General features: G+C 44.6%; 1 protein-coding gene across 3 annotated transcripts; it reads left to right on the top strand.

The window, feature by feature from the left end:
• Nucleotides 1-2,132: 2,132 nt before the first annotated feature.
• Nucleotides 2,133-16,732, top strand: LOC139666440 (growth factor receptor-bound protein 10-like). 3 transcript variants are annotated; one of them, XM_071545654.1, is made up of 13 exons: nucleotides 2,133-2,222; nucleotides 4,920-5,076; nucleotides 10,151-10,266; nucleotides 10,765-10,839; nucleotides 12,852-12,989; nucleotides 13,191-13,301; nucleotides 13,608-13,706; nucleotides 14,263-14,340; nucleotides 14,606-14,722; nucleotides 15,331-15,397; nucleotides 15,569-15,656; nucleotides 15,875-15,968; nucleotides 16,474-16,732. In XM_071545654.1, the coding sequence occupies exons 2-13, from the start codon at nucleotides 4,947-4,949 to the stop codon at nucleotides 16,618-16,620; spliced, it is 1,260 nt and encodes a 419-aa protein (XP_071401755.1). In that variant the 5' UTR covers nucleotides 2,133-2,222; nucleotides 4,920-4,946; the 3' UTR covers nucleotides 16,621-16,732. The 3 variants fall into 3 exon arrangements, with proteins under 3 accessions (XP_071401755.1, XP_071401754.1, XP_071401752.1); XM_071545653.1 differs by lacking the exon at nucleotides 2,133-2,222 and adding an exon at nucleotides 3,105-3,172 and having other exon boundaries at nucleotides 15,334-15,397; XM_071545651.1 differs by lacking the exon at nucleotides 2,133-2,222 and adding an exon at nucleotides 3,105-3,172.
• The last annotated feature ends 1,534 nt before the right edge of the window (nucleotides 16,733-18,266 follow it).

Below are 18,266 nucleotides of genomic sequence, written 5' to 3'. Positions count from 1 at the left end.
CCCCACCCCGACCCCCACCCAACCCACTAGGCTTGGGTGAAAATTTAATATCGCGATGCTATCCCGCCAAAAATATCGCAATATTCAATATTTAATTGTTTTTTTCTGGGGGGGTTTTGTATTCAATTTCGTTTATTATTAATTATCATTAATAATATGTATTATTATTATTAATAGCCTAGAAATTTGATCTTACTATTCAAGCAAAAACAATGGCCATTTGGTGTAATTTGCAAATTTTACTTACAAACTAAAATGAAGTAAAAATGACCACATTTTTTCACTACAACTATGATTATGTTTTGTTTTTTACTGTCCTACCACTAGTAGATTATAGGTTTTATGAGTTTAAAAGTTTGCACAGCTGTGATCTAAGCAACACACGGGACAGGGGGTGGGGGACAATGGGCAGGCGATATTCGTTACCGCAGAAAAATATCGCGACTTTCTCAAAAATATCGCGATATCCGATATTATTGAATATCGGCTTGAGCCTAACACCCGCGCTCACCCACCTCCCCAGGTTTCTACGCCGGAACACACATCTCTAAAACGCCTCTCTCTGCCCCGGCCTTGCCCCATTTCCCCATTTTTCCCTTCACCTTTCTCCCTCGGTCGGCCTCTCCCTCTCTCTCTCGCCCCGGCCCTTCTCCCTTTTCCCCTCCCGTCTCCTCTTTCCCCTTTTTTAAGAAGCCCGAGAAGTGGAGCAGGTCAGCGAAACGTGTCACTCCTCTGTCATCTCTGTCAGCTTTCTCCTTCCCTTCCGCTCCCGAAGGCTGTCTGACGGCAAAAAGAGCTCTACGGCTAATTAAGGATCAGTGTTGCACTCCCAGTCAAATTATTCGAGATGAGTAAGATCTGTGCAAGTCTCTGTGGAAAATAGAACAGATAGGACAGATAGCTAGATAGATAGATAGATAGATAGATAGATAGAGCACTGTATGTGAACCTGTATTGCAGCAGGCATGCTGTGTGCAACCTGGGGTTTTCCCTTCTAGCTGACTAACTGTGACGTAGATGTGGGTGTGTGTCTTGGTTTCTCTGTGTGTGTGTGTGTGTGGTGTGTGTGTGTGTGTGTGTGTGTGTGTGTGTGTGTGTGGGAGGGGACAGGCGGCGGAGACAGCTGTGCAGGCTAGATATGTAGTTAACAGTAGGAAGCATTCATACGACACATTCTACCGAAGTGTGTCACCAGACGGTTCTCTCTCTCCGTCTCACTCGCTCTGCTTCCCACTCTCTCTTTTCCCCCCGTCACTGCTCTCTTTTCTGTCTGTCTGTGTCTCTCTTTTCTTTTTTTTTTCTTCTCTCTCTCCCCGTCCCGCACATACCCACGTACGCGCCTGTGTGTGTGTGTGTGTGTGTGTGCGCATGCAATCACACACACACACACACACCAAGTCTCTTTTTTCCTCTCCCCTCCCCCACAGTGAGGACTCCCTCCCTCCCTCCTCTCCCCAAAGTCCCCCCACCCCCCCACCCCCTTTTATAGTAAAATTGAGTCGTATCTCTTTGACCGCTACCACTTTTACCACCATTTCCTCCTTCCTTCTCTGGAACTCTACTTATTCCTGGATTACACCTCACACACACACACACGCACACACACACACATAACACACACACACACACACACAACACTCACACACACACATACACACACCCTCAGAAAAAAGGGGAGAAAAAAAAGAAAAGAAAATTGCTTCAAGGACGACGTAAGGCTGTGTTCTTGCTTCTCCCAGACGGGGTGTGTCAAGGCTTTTGTCCGTCCGATGCCGTATTAAATATCGGAGTTAAAAGGAGAGGGGGGGGGGTGTGTGTGTGTGTGTGTGTGTGTGTGTGTGTGTACACGTGCACCTGCGTGTGTTGGGGTGGGGGGTTTGGGGTGTGTGTGTGTGTGTGTGTGTGTGTGTGTGCAAAAGTCTCCAGGTTTTTTTTTTTTTTTTGTTCTTTAGAGAGAAAGAATGTTGGCACGAAGCTAGACGCCAGGGAGGAGGAGGAGGAGAAGGTCGGAGTGTTCAAGTGCTGCTCCAGGTTTGTTTCATTTCATTTGCTCTGTAATGAGTCTTGTTACTGCTGCGAGAGCAGAGCTCTGACTGGGGAGTTCAAAGTTAAGCCACGGGGAGGGAGGAAGAGAGAGAGAGAGAGAGAGAGAGAAAGAAAGAAGCGGAGGAAAGGAGACGAGCCAACAAGCCCTCACTTGAAAACATCTGAACATTTCGGAGGTTAGAAAAGCGGCAAAGAAACTTTTTTTTTTTTTTTAACGCCGTCCTTTTCCCTTTCTTCCTCCTCCTGCTCCTCCTCTTCTCTCCTCCTCCTCCTCCTCCTCCTCCTCCTCCCCCGCCGCCCCACACCCTTCTCAAATGAACCCTCTCGCTTTAAGTTCTAAAAAAGAATCCGGAGCGGAGAGAGAGAGAGAGCTCGCAAGAGGGCTGAAAAAAGTTGGCTGTGCCTGTGCATGACTGTGCGTCTGTGTGTGTGAGACGGTGCGTGCGCGCGTCTCCCGGCTGTGTGTCTGTGTGTGGTGTATACTGGAGTGTGTGTTGTGTGTGTGTTGTGTGTGTGTGTGTGTGTGTGTGTGTGTGTGTGTGTGTGCGCGCACGCCTGGGTCTGTGTGGGAATGATTACATCAGCCTGCTGCAGCCTTATGATTGGTCGGTGAGCGTGTGGTTTGATTCAGTGTGCCTCGGAGCCCGTGGCTGAGGCTGTAACCCTTTGTGAGGGGGAGAGAGAGAGAGAGAGAGAGAGAGCGGGAGAGAGAGAGAGAGAGAGAGAGATAGTTGTCAGACACAGCCGGCACTGGAAGCGCTGTACTGTACCTACTGCCATCTGATCGCTCACTGTCTCTGTGTCTCTGTCCTGTGAGCTGTACAGAGCGCCGGCTTTAGGTCACACAGACAGCTTTTTTTTCTTCCCCCCCCCAAGGCAGCCTTGACTGTCTAGATAGGCTGAAGGACTACACTCCAGGCTGTGTGACAGGTAGCTGTCAACTGTCGGCATTCGGATCTGTATCAGTTTTTTTCTTCCTGAAGGAGAGAAGACGACAGGACAGCTGGGTTTTTCTGTCTTAGCGACTGTGTGTGTGTGTGTGTGTGGTGTGTGTGTGGGGAGCCAGGCTCACTCCAAAAAAATGCCTTCGTGTTCCCCGGACTGCTGCCTATTGCGGGCCGTGGAGGTAAGACCGCTCTGCTTTTCTCTCTCTCTGTCTCTTATCTCTCTCCCTCTCTCTGTCTCTCCGGCTCTCTCGCCTCCTCTTCGCCCGTCCCCTCGCCTCCCCTCTCTCTTTTACATTTTTTAGGACCATTTCTCTTTGAAGTATTTTTGCTACGCTCAACCCCCGAGGCGAGAGACGGAATGTGTAAATACCTAAAAGGTCGGCGGCGATCTGTCCGTTTTTTCGAGATGCGAGGAGAGCAATCAAAAAAGAAAAAGAGTCAAAATGCATCAGCAAGCTTTTGTATGAATTTGAAGCTGGCTTGCTCCGTTTTTTTTTCGGGTTCTTTTTTCTGAATGACGGATTACAGCGCTCCAGGCCTGGATACTGTGCAGAACTGTAATGCTACAAGCTGTGTCTTCGCTCAGGAAGGGAAACAGAATTTTCTCTGTCATGGACATATCCTGTTGAAAGTGTGTGTTACATGCGTAGGCTTACTAGGCTAGATTCCTGTGTAGGCTAACGAGGCTAGATTCCTGTGCAGGTTAAGCAGGCTGCTGTAGTTTTCCTCTGTGGGCCATTAGTTGTGTGTCCTGTGTATGCGACTAGTGAAATGTCATCCTACAGAGACTCGGTGGAAGTCAGTTTGCCTAAATCCATAAAACACGCTAACACCATTTTATCCAGAGATTTTTTTCAGGGGAATATTTCTCCCGGATTGTTCCTATTGACCTCTACGGGAGGGACTTTACTTTTTCAGTACCCATCTGTACCTAGGGGACTGATATATAAGAAATGTAGCCGCCATAGAGCCTTAATATTTGTGGATGTGGATGTTTGTTAGGTGGGATTAAACGGATGGGATCTCAGAGTGGGGTTTCTACTGATCAGGGCCTGATGCATTGTTGTTACCTATAATAAATACAGCCTGGATGGATCTATGGTGCCTCCATCTCTGTGTGACTATGTGTTTTTGAGTGTGTGGATGGGCACATATTATCAAGGGAAGAATGGAAACAGGTGTTATGCATGGACTTGGAAAAAAGATGATAAATTATGCAACGAAAAAACACGTTCGGTCTGAAACGCAATAGGGCCATAACCTTATTCCTGGCCCAAACGCAGTATATTAAGTGATGGAACAAAAGCCCTGTTGTGTTTTCTTGATGCGCTATAATTGGAAACACCATGCTTATGTCCCCCATAAGCCATGCACCCATTTGGCATAGACAGCCATGCACTGTGTTCACAAGAGGAGATGCTTGTTATACAGTACAGTATATTTGCTTAGCTATATATTACAGCAACAAGTCGCTTGAAGAAATGCGCGCCTGTGATTTTCTAACACCACAATTGCTACATTGTCTTGAATGTCTGTTCTTTTCTATTGTGTGCTATAATTACCGGCCTGTGTGTGCCATAGTGTATGGGGTGCTATATGGTAAATGCTATGCTAGCCTTTGAAGATAATTGCCGGCTTTACCCACCCATTGGGCTGTGTTTTCAAAAACAGTTTACCTTATACGACAACTTGGGTCTTCCCTGTGGGCTTATCTTAAACATCCATATTTAAATATCCATCTCAACTTAAATGTATCCTTAAATTTATCCTCCAACGACCATATCTAACCTCATATTGTGTTGTTGAGAGGGAGCGTCTTCACTAACTGTTTAAATGCCTTTTGTTGCTTTCCCCCCCCCAATAACTATATTAAAGTGATTATTTTATCACAACTGAATCTCAATACTAATGTCTCTTTCCTCGCAGATTGTGAAGATCTTCAGTGAAGACGGAATGTGTAAAGTGGTGGAGATCCCAGCAGACATGACAGCCAGGGACCTGTGCCAGCTCCTGGTTTATAAAAGCCATTGTGTGGACGACAACAGTTGGGCACTTGTTGAACACCACCCGCTGCTAGGGCTAGGTAAGTGGCAAACCCCCGCAGGCCCAAACTGTACTCACACACACACATACAAGCACACATTTGCATACACACACACGCACACAAATGCACGAACACACGCCCACACAAACACAAGGACCTTTTGGGTGGGCTGAGACATACAACACGCTCACTGACACACACAGGTGCGTTCACATGTATGCATGCATGCTCGCCCACATACTTGGGCAGACAGATAGTTCAGGCACATATTCTCACGCAGGCATGTATTCAAGCATGAGTGCATGCACATACTGTGCGGTACACGCACGCACAGAGACATAACGTCCGACGATCTAATCAAGTGCAACGCGGCAGCCGGCTGGGTGAAAGGTTGCTGTGACAGCACAGCGGAGGCAGAGCAGTGCTATCTCATGGGAAACCGAGATAGACCTGAGCACTGAGCTGCTTGTAACATGTAGGCTGAACTTATTGATCAGCTTGTGAGGGGGCAGAAAGTTGATGGACGTAGAAGCATCACACATGAAGTCAGAGTTGCTCTAGTACTGACAGGCTAATGATTGTTTGACTCATTAGCAAGGAGGAAATGGAAGGTTTAGAAAAAGAAGAAGAGACAGAATAACGGTTGCTAAATGACAGATCAATGGCAGGATTGAAGGTGATGCATAATCTTGAACTTCATCATCCTAAAACCTGATGCTAAATACAGGCGACTGCTGTAGAGGTGAGGCCAGAGATGCAGGTCATTGAGATTAATGGAGTTATCGATCTGCGGACTGACTGCTCATTGAAAAGCGATGGTGTTGGATGGGAGAAGAGGGCTGATGAAGACTCCGGCTTCAGTTTGTACGATCGGCAGACTGAAAGAAGGGAGAAAAAGTGTTTGTTTTTTTGTACCTAAGTAACAAGTAAAGCTAAGTACTGTCAGTCTTGCCATGGGACCCAGGCTTAGTGAAACATACCAATACTGTTGGGGAACCAGCAGAAACACGCCTGCATCCTCTCCATCCATGGTTGATGGAGAGGATGGTGGATGGATAGAGGAAGATCAACAGAGACTATAATGTACTTAAGTATGGTAGGATCATTTTAGTTAAGTAGATTGCATGTAGTTGCATCTTTTTGGGCCTCAAAATGAAAAAAAAGAAGAAATTTCAGCCTGGGCATTGACATAGGCGCATGCTAGAGTCCTGAGCCATATGTTAAAAATCACTGTCATGTAGATAATTATAATGTTATGTTATTTATTTGCTTGTGTTGCCACTGAAGGGAGAGAAGGTGATAGGCAGCTAGATGGAGGGCGTAGAGATGAGTAAGTAAAGGAAGAGAAGGTGATGGATCAGAGGATGGACAGCCACACAAGTGATGAACACTGTAACAAAACCTTCGCCGTCTTCTGCTCCTCTCGGTATCATAGACGGTGTAATGTTATCGATCCACGGCTATAAATGACACGGCGGAGAGCGGGGAGAAGGTGATGGAGATGATTGATGAAGAATTTAAAAGGCTATCTGTCATGTTAGAGGCTCTTTAGTTCAGGAGTGGCGATACCGCCGACATCACCTTCCCGAAAATAGAAGCCTCCGCCGCACCAGCTGGAGACCTCTAAATTGCCTTGGCCTAATGTAATGTAAAAAGGTCAAAATGACTGTGGATGGATGTGCTGGGAAATGAGAAATAATACGCCGTGCAGAGCGTTCAGTGTGGTAAAATAGATTTAAGCGTTACATTATGGTCGCAGTGAATGAAGTGGAATTGGAATTGCATTTGAAATTGGCCAAAGACTTTTGAGAGTGTGATGCACTGAAACAAATATCCATCTTAACAAGTCATTTAATCTAGTGTTGAGTCTGCAAATCTTATTTTTCTCAAAACAAGTGAAAACATATGCCCATGGGGTACGGATGGGACAATATATCGAAATATGCAATATTAGCTGCATTTTATTCTGCTGTAGTAATCACAAATGAGACGGCTTGCCCATCACAATTTCAAGTTCTTCATCCAAATTATATTCTAGCAAGCCAGTGCCAATGCTAGAAAGAATTGTGGCTCAGAAACTCCATATCGCGTATCAAATCATATAGTGAGATATCATATCCCCTACTGAACACTAAATGTGGCAGTAAAATGACACATGACCAGAGTCTAAATGAGTAAAAACAAAAGTGGAAGATGTTGCTCCATTGCAGGGTGTTAATAAGGTATTTTCGTTTGTTGCTGCATGAAGAAGGAAGAGAGCCTTGGATTTGTCTCAGGGTGATTTTGTGTTAAACTTGGCAGTGCAACAGTAAGTTTGGAAAGCTTGGGCCGGCTGAACATTCGAAAACCCAGCCTCCCCCCGAGGAGAGGACGATTATAAAGCACTTATGGAGGACGAGCCTGTGCTCCGTGCTTCATGTCTGTGTGTCTGTACATTTTAACAGATGTGGGAGAGAAGGGGGTGCACTTTTATACACAGCAACGTGCCCGGTAGTGAAATACAGAGACACATTTTTACCGATGAAAAGATTCCCGCTACCTCTCTGAATCGTTTGACATCTTTCTTTCTTTCCAATAATTTTTGACGTTGCTTGGAATTCACCCTTGTTAAATCCACAAACAAGCCCTGATAGAGTCATATGTTATGTTTTGACGTGTGGGAACTTGTAGAAAAGCATATTGCACTATTCAAAGCACAGGTCCCAAATCTCTAACCTAATATTTCATCATCCGCCGTGATCTGATTACATTTCTCATCAGTGCTGCCAACATGATGCTGCCAAATGCAGTTAGGTTGGTTTGTTGGGTATGACATCATGTTTGGCTCAGAGTGACTCGATGCTATTATAGCCCTTATTCTGGCACACCTGTAACTCTGAGTGTACTCTTTGCAGGTCTAGGATGACTGCTTATCATATTTTATGTTTAGAAGTGTCAGGTTCCATATGATAAAGCACCGGTATGCTGGTTCTTAAAATCATTGTGTGCATGCATGTCTGTGTGTGTGCGTGTGTGTGTCTGTTGTTGTTGTGCATCTGTGCCATACTGCAAAAAAAAAAAAAATCACATATACTTCCTATAGGAGTTTTGCATATCTTGAAACAAGACTTTTGTTTTTAAATATACAAGAATTGCCCAGAAATGCATTTGTACATGTAGATGACATTCTTAAAATATATACTATACTATACTATATATATATATATACTATATATTATATATATTTTCAGCAGGAGTAGATGCATTTCCAGTGCCAAAATATATTTCGAAAGAATGTCATCTATATGTACAAATACAGTTTTTGGTCACTCGTTGAATATATTGAAACATAACTCTAAACATATTAAGTATGGTATTTTTTTGTCAATATTTGGGGTGTGGCAGTGCGTGTGTGTGTGTGTGTGTGTATGTCTCCGGTGTGTGCACCTTGCGATGTCTGCGCCGCACATGTACGTGTTGTGATGCGTAACGCGTGCACGTGTGTGTGTGTGTGTGTGTGTGTGTGTGGGCGGTGGTCCAGAATAGAACTTTCACCGGAGCCGGGAACAATAGTGCGTTTTGAATAGAGAGGCCTATTCCCGTCCGCGGGCCGCCCACTCCCGCCGCCCCCTGTTGAATGGGGCCCGCGATGGCCCTCGGAGATAAGTGACACTGACCCTTCCCCGTTTGTCAAGCCTCCGAAGGTTAACACCTATGGGACGGTTAGGCGGCGGTGCCAGGGAGAGAGTCATTGTCACGGACGCGGGTGACTCATCAGACGGAGGCATGAAAGGAGAGGAGCGGAGAGAAAACGAGCGAGTCGTGACAGTGATAAAGGGATCGTGACAGGGAGAGATAAAGAGGGAGAGACGGATGAGATGAGGTAATGCTGCGAGACGGGGGGGCTTTGACGCCAGATTTCTCCCAAGTTCATATTGCATCCCGAGCTTCAAAAAAAAAAAAAGGCTATCGGCATATAATATGAGTAACAGAATGCTAATTTGATTTGCGGGGGAAGGATGTCTCTTATTAAAAGCAGGACTTCACTGTTGGAAGCGACTCCACTGAGTCACGTCCGGCTTCAGAATATCAATCCGCCGAGGCCTCTGACCACGCTCGTAGTAGGATACACTGTCTGTTGAGTCACAAGCCGCTTTCATTCTCATCCAAAGAGAGAGAGAGAGCCTTGTCTGATGCAAGCAGGGTGCCTGTGTGTGTGCTGAAGTCCACTTTAGCCTGCAGGCTCTGTTTGACGTGTGTTTGGCACGTCCGTCAGTCAAGGTCAGTTGGTTTAGTGAGCATAAGCCATTCAAGCCACTCTGCGTTTTTAGGCAGTGGAGATTTTGCCCACAACTCTGTCTAACCTGACTCCTCTCACACTTTTTCACTCTCTTATCCATGTTGATTTTGTCCTGTTCACCAATCCCATCCATGCTGAATTCATTATTGCCTATCTAATTATTTTGAAAAAAAAAAAAAAAAAAGGTCTATTTATGATAGAACAAAGTGTGTGGTGCCTGTGGTCATATATGCAGCATGTGAAGCTCAGTTGAGGTTGGCGAGGTTGTGTGGCTGGTTTTAATCCTTTTATCTAGAAGGCTGAGCTAGTTTTTCTTTCAGTTTCATTTTAACTAGTTCTCTAGAGTTTCTGTTTCTGACTTACGGGAAAGGTTGATAGGGGATAATTTTCCTCTGAGTATAGTAACTACAAATTTGTCATACTGCAGATTATAGATTTACATAGTGCTCATTACATTTTACACTTGCCTGTGCTATAAACACGCGTAACATACTGGGGGAAATACTGTGGTTAAAGACTAGTTTGTTAGGTAACGGGTGAGGATCTCAGAGCGAGTCAAACTACTTTGTTAGATTTCTAATTTCTTTCTCATTTTCTCTCACAGCTTTTTGTGTAGCTAGGAATTAAACATTCACATATTACTTTTCACACTTCCGGCTGAACAAATATATGCCGTGCTACACCTCTAACCCCCCCTGCCGCTTCATTTCAGCATGCTTAACCGGCATTAACGGTACATATTTCTAATGAATGTTAGCTCCTATATGTTTATGGGAACTCATCAGAAAGGGATTACAGATGATAATGTCTCTGTTTCTGCCTCTCTCCCCTCAGAGCGCTGTCTAGAAGACCACGAGCTGGTGGTTCAGGTCCAGGCCTCCATGAACAGCGACAGTAGATTCCTCTTCAGGAAGAACTATGCCAAATATGAATTCTTCAGAAATCCCCTGGTAATGGCTTTTTCTTAACATGCCTGGTCTCTCCCGGCCTCTGCTCGCTGAAATATCTTACACCTTTCGCTATCTATATCATTTTTATGTGGGGCTATTCTGCTGCTGTGTCTGCTTGAATTTCTTTCATAACCAATCAGCAAAACGTCTTAAAACTGAACTGGCCGGCAGACAGTTCAGTCGAATGCTGACATCTCTTGAAGTGAAGAGTTTAATGGCCCAGTATTGTCGCGGTCATTCAAAATGAACGGAATGTTCCTTCTTGTCAAAGCGCCGCTCTTCGTTTTCTTTATTATTGTGAAATATTGCATCAGTTGCGACTAATGAGTTTGGCATGTCGTTTTTTTCTGTCAGGATTTCTTAACCTACAATTATTGTCACAGTGACTGATACTCTCTTTCTCTCTGTCTGTCTCTGCCCCATCCCGTCCCGCACCCTCTCTCTCTCTCTCTCTCTCTCTCTCTCTCTCTCTCTCTCTCCCTCTCTCTCCGCCACCAGACATTTTTCCCGGAGCACATGGTTGCGTGGTGCCAGGAAAGCAATGGTACGATTCCACCGTCTCAGCTCCTGCAGGTACACACAGCACACACACACACACACACACACACACATACACGACACCTACACATGCATGCACACACACACACACACACACGCGCATTCTCTCTTACCCACACGCACACAGCTTATTTTAAGAGTCAGCACCCTCTGCATGCTGCGCTATCGAGCTGACATACCTCACCTCTGACCCTGAGACAGTGTGTCTCGTCCGAGCCTGTAGTAATAACTACTGTTGATCCTCTGTTGACACATGACTCGTCTCGGCGCACGCACCGCAGGCCCGACATGTATGACGGGTGGAATTAAGCAGTCAGAAATAGAGCATGCGGTGCCTCTCCTGCCTACCGTATGTTTGCACAGCACAAATTCACGCTACCTGCCCGCCCGCCCGCCTCGCATGAAAAAAACGAAGCCCGGGAGGAGACCAGACAAAAAAGATTCCTGGGATTTCGAAGAGCTTTGGTCTTAATGGAGAGAGGGTTTACATGCAGTCTGGCTCTCCCCCCGTCTCATGTAATGGAGCTGTCAGAGACAGAACCACAAGCGGAATCCACCCCTTCATCCGTGCCACTCACAGAAAGCTTTTAACTTCCCCCGCCGAACGTATAGATGTTACGCTCCGTTCTGCTCCGCAAAGATGCACGGTTCAATAAATGAACGGGTGCGGGGTGTGCCAGAGTTGTGTCAGGCATCCGGGGTGTTCTGAACAGAAGATTTTTGCACTCAGTGCGCTGTCAAAGCCAGGTGTTACCAATATGCGCCATTATGCAAGACCCATATGTGAATGCAAAGCAGCAAGTTGTAGTGGCTCAAAAAGAAAGCTTTCTGAATGAGTGTTGCGTGTGAAGGCGCGGTCCACAAATTCAAGAAAATGTTCATGCATGAGGCCCGTCGGAGGTAGTTTCCAAAACACTGGGAAACATGTGCTTTAAATATTGAACAGTCCGCTGGAACAGTTTTCCTTCCAGCCGCAAGCCACAGATTCCAAATCAGCTCTAATAACTTAGCCTGCCACTTCATAGTGTGATATTTCTGTGAAACACGAAGACCGCAAGCTCCAAATGTGTACTTCTGTGTCAGCCTCAACCAGCGGAAACAAGTATTCCATCTTCCAAGCAAGTGTGTCATTAATAGCGTACTTCAGACAGACACAAGACATTCAGGACTTTCAGGTCTTGGGAATTCAGGCTGCAATGTATGTATTTGTCTTGGCAGGCACATTACATAAGAGAGTTTGAGTTTATGTTTTATCTTGTCCGTGTTTAATATAGAAGATAAAAATGCTTTCAGATTAAGTAAAGTACTGTCAGAGACAGCATTATAAAGCGGAGACAGGGCACTATCAGTTTTGAATGGAAATCTGTAATGCTAAAGATGGCAGCACCGACAACGTAAGACATGCCATCTGCAAAACTGGCCAATCTATGCACCTTAATGTGCATGTCATCAAGAAAACCAACAAATCATACTTTCAGGTTCAAGCAGCTGCAGAACTGTTATTTACAACAACTGATGCAAGTGGGGGTTAACAACACCCGTACAACTTTGACAATAATTTGAAATAACATTTTAATAACATGATATTCCCAGATGTTGCCGTCAGCTCCCTACTGTGGACTGCATGCATGACATAACTGTTTACAGTCGATACCATGGCAATGACAAGTGTGTGGGACAGTCATAAACCAGACTTGTCTTGAATGTCGTAATCTCACTGTTACAAGCATCGGTAAGTGAAAAAGAAATATGTTTCCAAATGATAATACGCATGTCAGGACTTTACAGATGACTCCCCATTCAAAGAGACTGGATAGTTAGATGGTACAGTCCTTCTTCAAAGCACAAATATGCATAATCATGCCAAGAGCCTGTCAGCCCTCTGCAGCTCCCCTCAGTGGGCAAATACCATACACACTGGATGACACTGAATGCATCCTAGAAGGGACACACACACACACATGGCTCCAACAAAATGTACTGAGGCCCATGTTTCAACCCCACGCCTTTCTTGCTCCCTCTTTCAGAACTTCCTAGCGTCCAGTAGCTGTCCAGAGATCCAGGGGTATCTGTATGTGAAAGAGCTGGGTAGGAAGTCGTGGAAGAAACTTTACTTGTTCCTGCGGCGCTCAGGACTCTACTGCTCTACGAAAGGAACCTCAAAGGTAAGAACAACTCAGTATGTATGTAATATTAGGATTATAAGTAATCCTAAAGTAAATGTTCCTAATTAATTAAAGCAGTACAGTCTTTTCTACCTTCAAAGAATCATCCTTTTTATTGATGGTGGTCTCTGTCTGTCTGCATATGTCTCTGTCTCTCACTATATCTGATGTTCTGACATATTCGTTATATTGTGTCTCCAGGAGCCCAGACATCTACAGTTACTAGCAGACCTTGAGGACAGTAACATCTTCAGTGTCATCACAGGCAAAAAGCAGCACAGCGCGCCCACAGAATACGAGTTCTGCATCAAGGTCAGTGTCAGATGATTGAAGTGAGATGAAGCTGCTCGCTAATGAAATGAGATGAGTAATGATAGAGAGAGAGAGAGAGAGAGAGAGAGAGGGAGAGAGAGAGGTGGGACGGTACTTTAATGTCACATACTCATATATTCCTACTTTTGATGTGGCATGTGTTCTAGTGTGGATGAGTCAACAGATAAAAGACAAATTTATCGTCATTGTCCCAGTCAGCTCAGTCAATACAGTCATGATGTGATGTTATTTAGGCAACAGTTTGTTCTCTCTATTCCTGATTGGCTGAAATGTGTTGATTGACAGCCCAGTAAAGGCCGTGCTGAGTTGAAGGAGCTGAGGATGCTGTGTGCCGAGGATGAGCAGAGCAGGACCTGCTGGATGACCGCCTTCCGACTCTTTAAGGTACTACCACTGTGAGGAAATACTGTAGCTAATAAGGGACATAATCTCACTTTTTCACTATATTTCATAGCACCCCCATCTATTTCTATGGTAAATTCTCTCTGATTTTCCTGCTTTTTTGTCTTCTCTTGTTGTTATGATCACACCCCCGCAGATATACTGCAGGATAGTTACCAAACTTTGTTCAGAAAATACTAGAACAGCATTTCTTAAATTGGGTTTGGACCTGAAATGGGTCAGTGACCCATTTCTGCTGGGTGCCCTTAAGAAGAGTACTAGCAGTTTTAATGAGTCCGGGTCTAAAGGCAAGACTTACTTTACTCAAGCTGGGTGTCAGGCTGAAAAAGTTTAAGACCCTGTGGACTAGACCACTGGCTCACCTGTTGCAGCTTACACCACTTTGCAGAATATTTATCTAATATTTCTCAACATTGTGCTGTTATGCCACTGTGCCATTCTGAAAACTGCAGTAACATTATTTATTCAAGGATGTGTTGGATTATTAAACAAGAATTTGATGCTTTTGGTTGACCGATGTGTCCCCTTTTCTTCACAGTATGGGATTGTATTGTACCAGAACTATAAGATTCCTCAGCAAAGGAAAACTTTACTCTCACACTTCTCAGCACCTGTGGTAAGTCTCAGTTTTGACTAGAATTAATTTGAAACATACATCTCTGTATCTTCTGTTTCAATATAACACTAAACTCCCCAATCCTTGACATAAGCAAACTAGTTTGATGACATACATGAAGCAAACGCTTAACTGTGCCACATTCTACCCCACTGTGCCATGTACTGTCTTTGTCTGCACCTGTATCCTGCCGCATCCTGTCACTTCTGTCCTGCTGCCTCTGTAGTCCACTGTGTGACTGTCATGTCTCTCTGTCGCCCCCTAGCGGAGCGTGTCGGAGAACTCCCTTGTGGCCATGGATTTCTCAGGGAGGATAGGCAGGGTGATCGACAACCCTGTGGAGGCTCAGAGCGCCGCCATGGAGGAGGGACACGCCTGGAGGGTGAGACACTGCCTGTGATTGTATCATCCCCATCACCCATGCCATGACCGTACCTCAAAACCCTGCTATGATCTCTGAAGATAGCATGTTTTCTTCTTGTTACACAACACATTTCCTAGTGTTAATAAGTATCAGTTGTCCACTTACAGAGCTGATATGGCTTTGGGGCGGCTGTTCAAAACTATCAGAAGTGTTACATTAACTCTAATGGGGTGTGGGCTTATGTAACTACTGGCATGTTGATTTTTACACTCTATTATTAGATTAACAATGGCATTTTTTCTGTGTACCAACTTATGCAATGCTCAATTTTGCCCCTATAAAAAGTTAGAAAAAACATATTTTACAGTACAATGCTGGCAGTTCCCATATGAATGAATAATGAATAATAACAATAATATTAATGTCCATGGTTGGTTCAATGCTACTCCTATATCAACAGAATCCTAATAATGAAAAGACACCTGACATGACCACAATACTCGTTTGTACTACTATCTGAGGACCAATATTTGGTTCATTAACTAAACTCAAGCGAGATTTTTCTCCAGTGTTAGTAAGTGTGAACTAATCCCTGTTGTGTTGTGTGTCTGTGGCGTCTCCCTCAGAAGAGGAGTCAACGAATGAACATGCTGGGCTGCCACAGTCCGCTACACCACTCCTCACTAAGCTCAGGTAAACGCTGACACACACGAATAAGTGCCTGACCTTTTCTCTGGGAACCCGCTCAGAAAGGTCCTCAGTTGAAGTCGAAGCCACAAATGACCCCAGTTTAATTAACATCACGATCTGAATATGAAACTGTCTGACACAGATTTTTTTTTTTTTTTTCTATTTTCTGCGCAGTCATCCACGTAGCTCAGCTGTGGTTCCACGGCAGGATAACCAGAGAAGAATCCCATCGCATTATCCACCAGCAGGGACAAGTGGACGGGTAAGGCTGATCTGGAGTCAGTATAGATTCACAGGTTCATGAAGTTCTGGATCTTCTTTGTATGTGTATGGATGAATCTGGATCACTGAGATGCCAAATCCCATATGCTTATTATACCATTTTCATAGATAGGGTTAGATAGGGTGACATTATTGACTGCAAATGTTTAGTTAGCTGAATCATTCTCTGGTGTCCTCCTTTCTCTCCTCCCCCTGCAGGTTGTTTCTGCTGAGAGTCAGTCAGAGTAACCCCAAGGCGTTTGTGCTCACACTGTGCCATCACCAGAAAATCAAACATTTCCAGATACTACCGGTAGGCATTTCTTGGTTCTTAACATTTTGCAGGATGTGTATTTTTTAATTTCATAGGGAACGTTAGATCTTGAATGGCAATTTCTGCTGTATCATTTCGTCACAGTTCATGGTACATGGGCAAGTGTTGGATGCAGTGGCGATGGGTAATATTGTTCTTAGAAGTGGTGAGGACTGAGTAATGGGACAAAATCCCTGTGGGTAGAATATCACATTGTGAAGTGTGGACTTATAATGAAAAAATAAAATGTGTTTGTCCCAGCACAGTTGCCTATCTGTATTGTGTTAAATTATTGCCAGTGTGTGATTTTGTCTTAAAGGAATACACAGAGTTTTTGGCAGACAAGACCTTTGATCACAAAAGAACTATATGCCAAAACCTTGGTGTATTCCCTTAAATCCCTTGAGTCAGATTTTCTAATTCTCACCCTGCCCTGTCCTCTCTCTTGCCATGTGGCGTGTCCCTGCTTGCCCCCTGCTGCCCGGGCCGTTCGGCGCGACCGCAGTGCGAAGAGGACGGCCAGGTCTTCTTCAGCCTTGACGACGGCTCCACCAAATTCACCGACCTGATTCAGCTGGTGGAGTTCTACCAGCTCAACAGAGGAGTGCTGCCTTGTAAACTCAGACACCCCTGCACCGTCGTGGCCTTATGACACCTTCTCGACCCCCGTGACCCCTGCCACTTTGACCTGACTCTGCCTAAAACAAACGAAACGAAAAGAATCTCTCCGTCGGCCGGTTCTTTTGTTTGTATCGTTTTCGAGAAGCTGGTGAATTAACTAACGTTTCGTTGTTGTCGTTTTTTTTATTTTGTCGTGAGTCCGCCGGAGACTGCTGACTCGTTGGGTTCGGTCGGTTCGTCGGTCGTCTGCGCGGATGCTGAGGAGTCGGATGCACAACTTGCTCACCTGGGTTCCTCAGAAGAGAAGAAGAGAGAAGCTAGTTCAAGGAAATGAACCCGCCGTGTTTTTTTTGTCAACGCTGTCACAAAATCTTCCACAATCCTACTACCCATAGTCATCAATAAGCTTGGACCCATCGATCCACAAGGTTTACTAGTCGAGTTTATCACACACTTAGACTATATTTTCCTTCCACTGGACAATCAGCAGGACGCTAAAGTTTTCGTCTGGACCACTCTGCTCTCTCCAAACAAACAGTAGTCTCGTGTTCAGGTGTGTCCTCACAGCCTATAGATGGAGAGTTGATTGTCTCTTAGTTTTTTGCACTCATCGAACTGGGAGTAGCCTTTGACGGATGCATGATTTCTTCGCTGTCACGTTACTGAACTGCGACACGGCACCACCGCCCTCTAGTGTCACAGGCATGTAAGGACATGTCGGAATTCAACAGGAAAAACTTTTGCCGAGATGCAGAGGGAGTTGTTTTTGAATCCTTTTGAGGTTTGGAGACATCGGAGGGAGAATTGGTTTTGAACCCTTTGTCCGGTCCAACTAGCCTGGAAAAAAAAATAGCTATGGAAAAATCTGGAACTGCAAAAGGTATTCTTTTAAAAACACTTGCTGGACAACACTGGATCTGTATTGTCCACCCTCACTGAAATTTGCTCATCTCTGACCACACAGGGTTTCTTTTCTTATTGATACATCCATTGCAATTCTGTATTATCACCAATATGCTCTTGAATAATTTTGTTTAAATTCTGTCGCTGCTTTCTGGATACTTGTAGCTCTTTATTATTCATATAAGCTACAATAAGATCCTTTCTTTCTTTTCTTAGTTGTTATTCTACTGCACAGCTCCAGCTCCCTAAAGTATTCATTACTATGGGTATTCAGTTCTGTTCTGCCCATTTTGAATCCTTAAAATGAATAAGGATCAATCGAATCAGTGTCATTCAGGGTGTAACAACACAGTAATAAAGCTATACTTTTGACTTTTTTTTTAACCAGGTAGATATTTTGGGGATTGCAATGCTGAAAAGTGAAACCAGGTAACTTATCTGGGGGAAGTTGGCAAGTGCAGTTGGTGCAAGTATGCAGTGGTGATTTTCTTCCAATGCAGGCAAATTCATAAAGTTAGCTGTTGCAAGACAATGAGCATGAGATCAGGTGGGACATTGGAGGGTATCAATCTGCTTGTCTGATTCCCCTCACCAGAGCACAGGGGAGGATAACCACTAACATTCCCTTCAGGAGCTTCACCCACTTTATAGTCAACTATTACTTTTTGTCAAAAGAATAAAACTGGAATTTTAAGGACTAGAACTTTTGACTACAAATACAGGGCCCATCTTGATGATTTTAGTCCCTTCATTTGAGTTGATGAGTGGACTGTG

The sequence above is a fragment of the Centroberyx affinis genome, unplaced genomic scaffold, assembly GCF_046629955.1.
Source record: "Centroberyx affinis isolate AG114_WGS23_722 - 3 ecotype Tasmania unplaced genomic scaffold, CSIRO-AGI_Caff_v1 ptg005017l_1, whole genome shotgun sequence".
Classification (NCBI taxonomy): domain Eukaryota; kingdom Metazoa; phylum Chordata; class Actinopteri; order Beryciformes; family Berycidae; genus Centroberyx; species Centroberyx affinis.
This window is presented reverse-complemented; position numbering and strand designations above follow the sequence as displayed.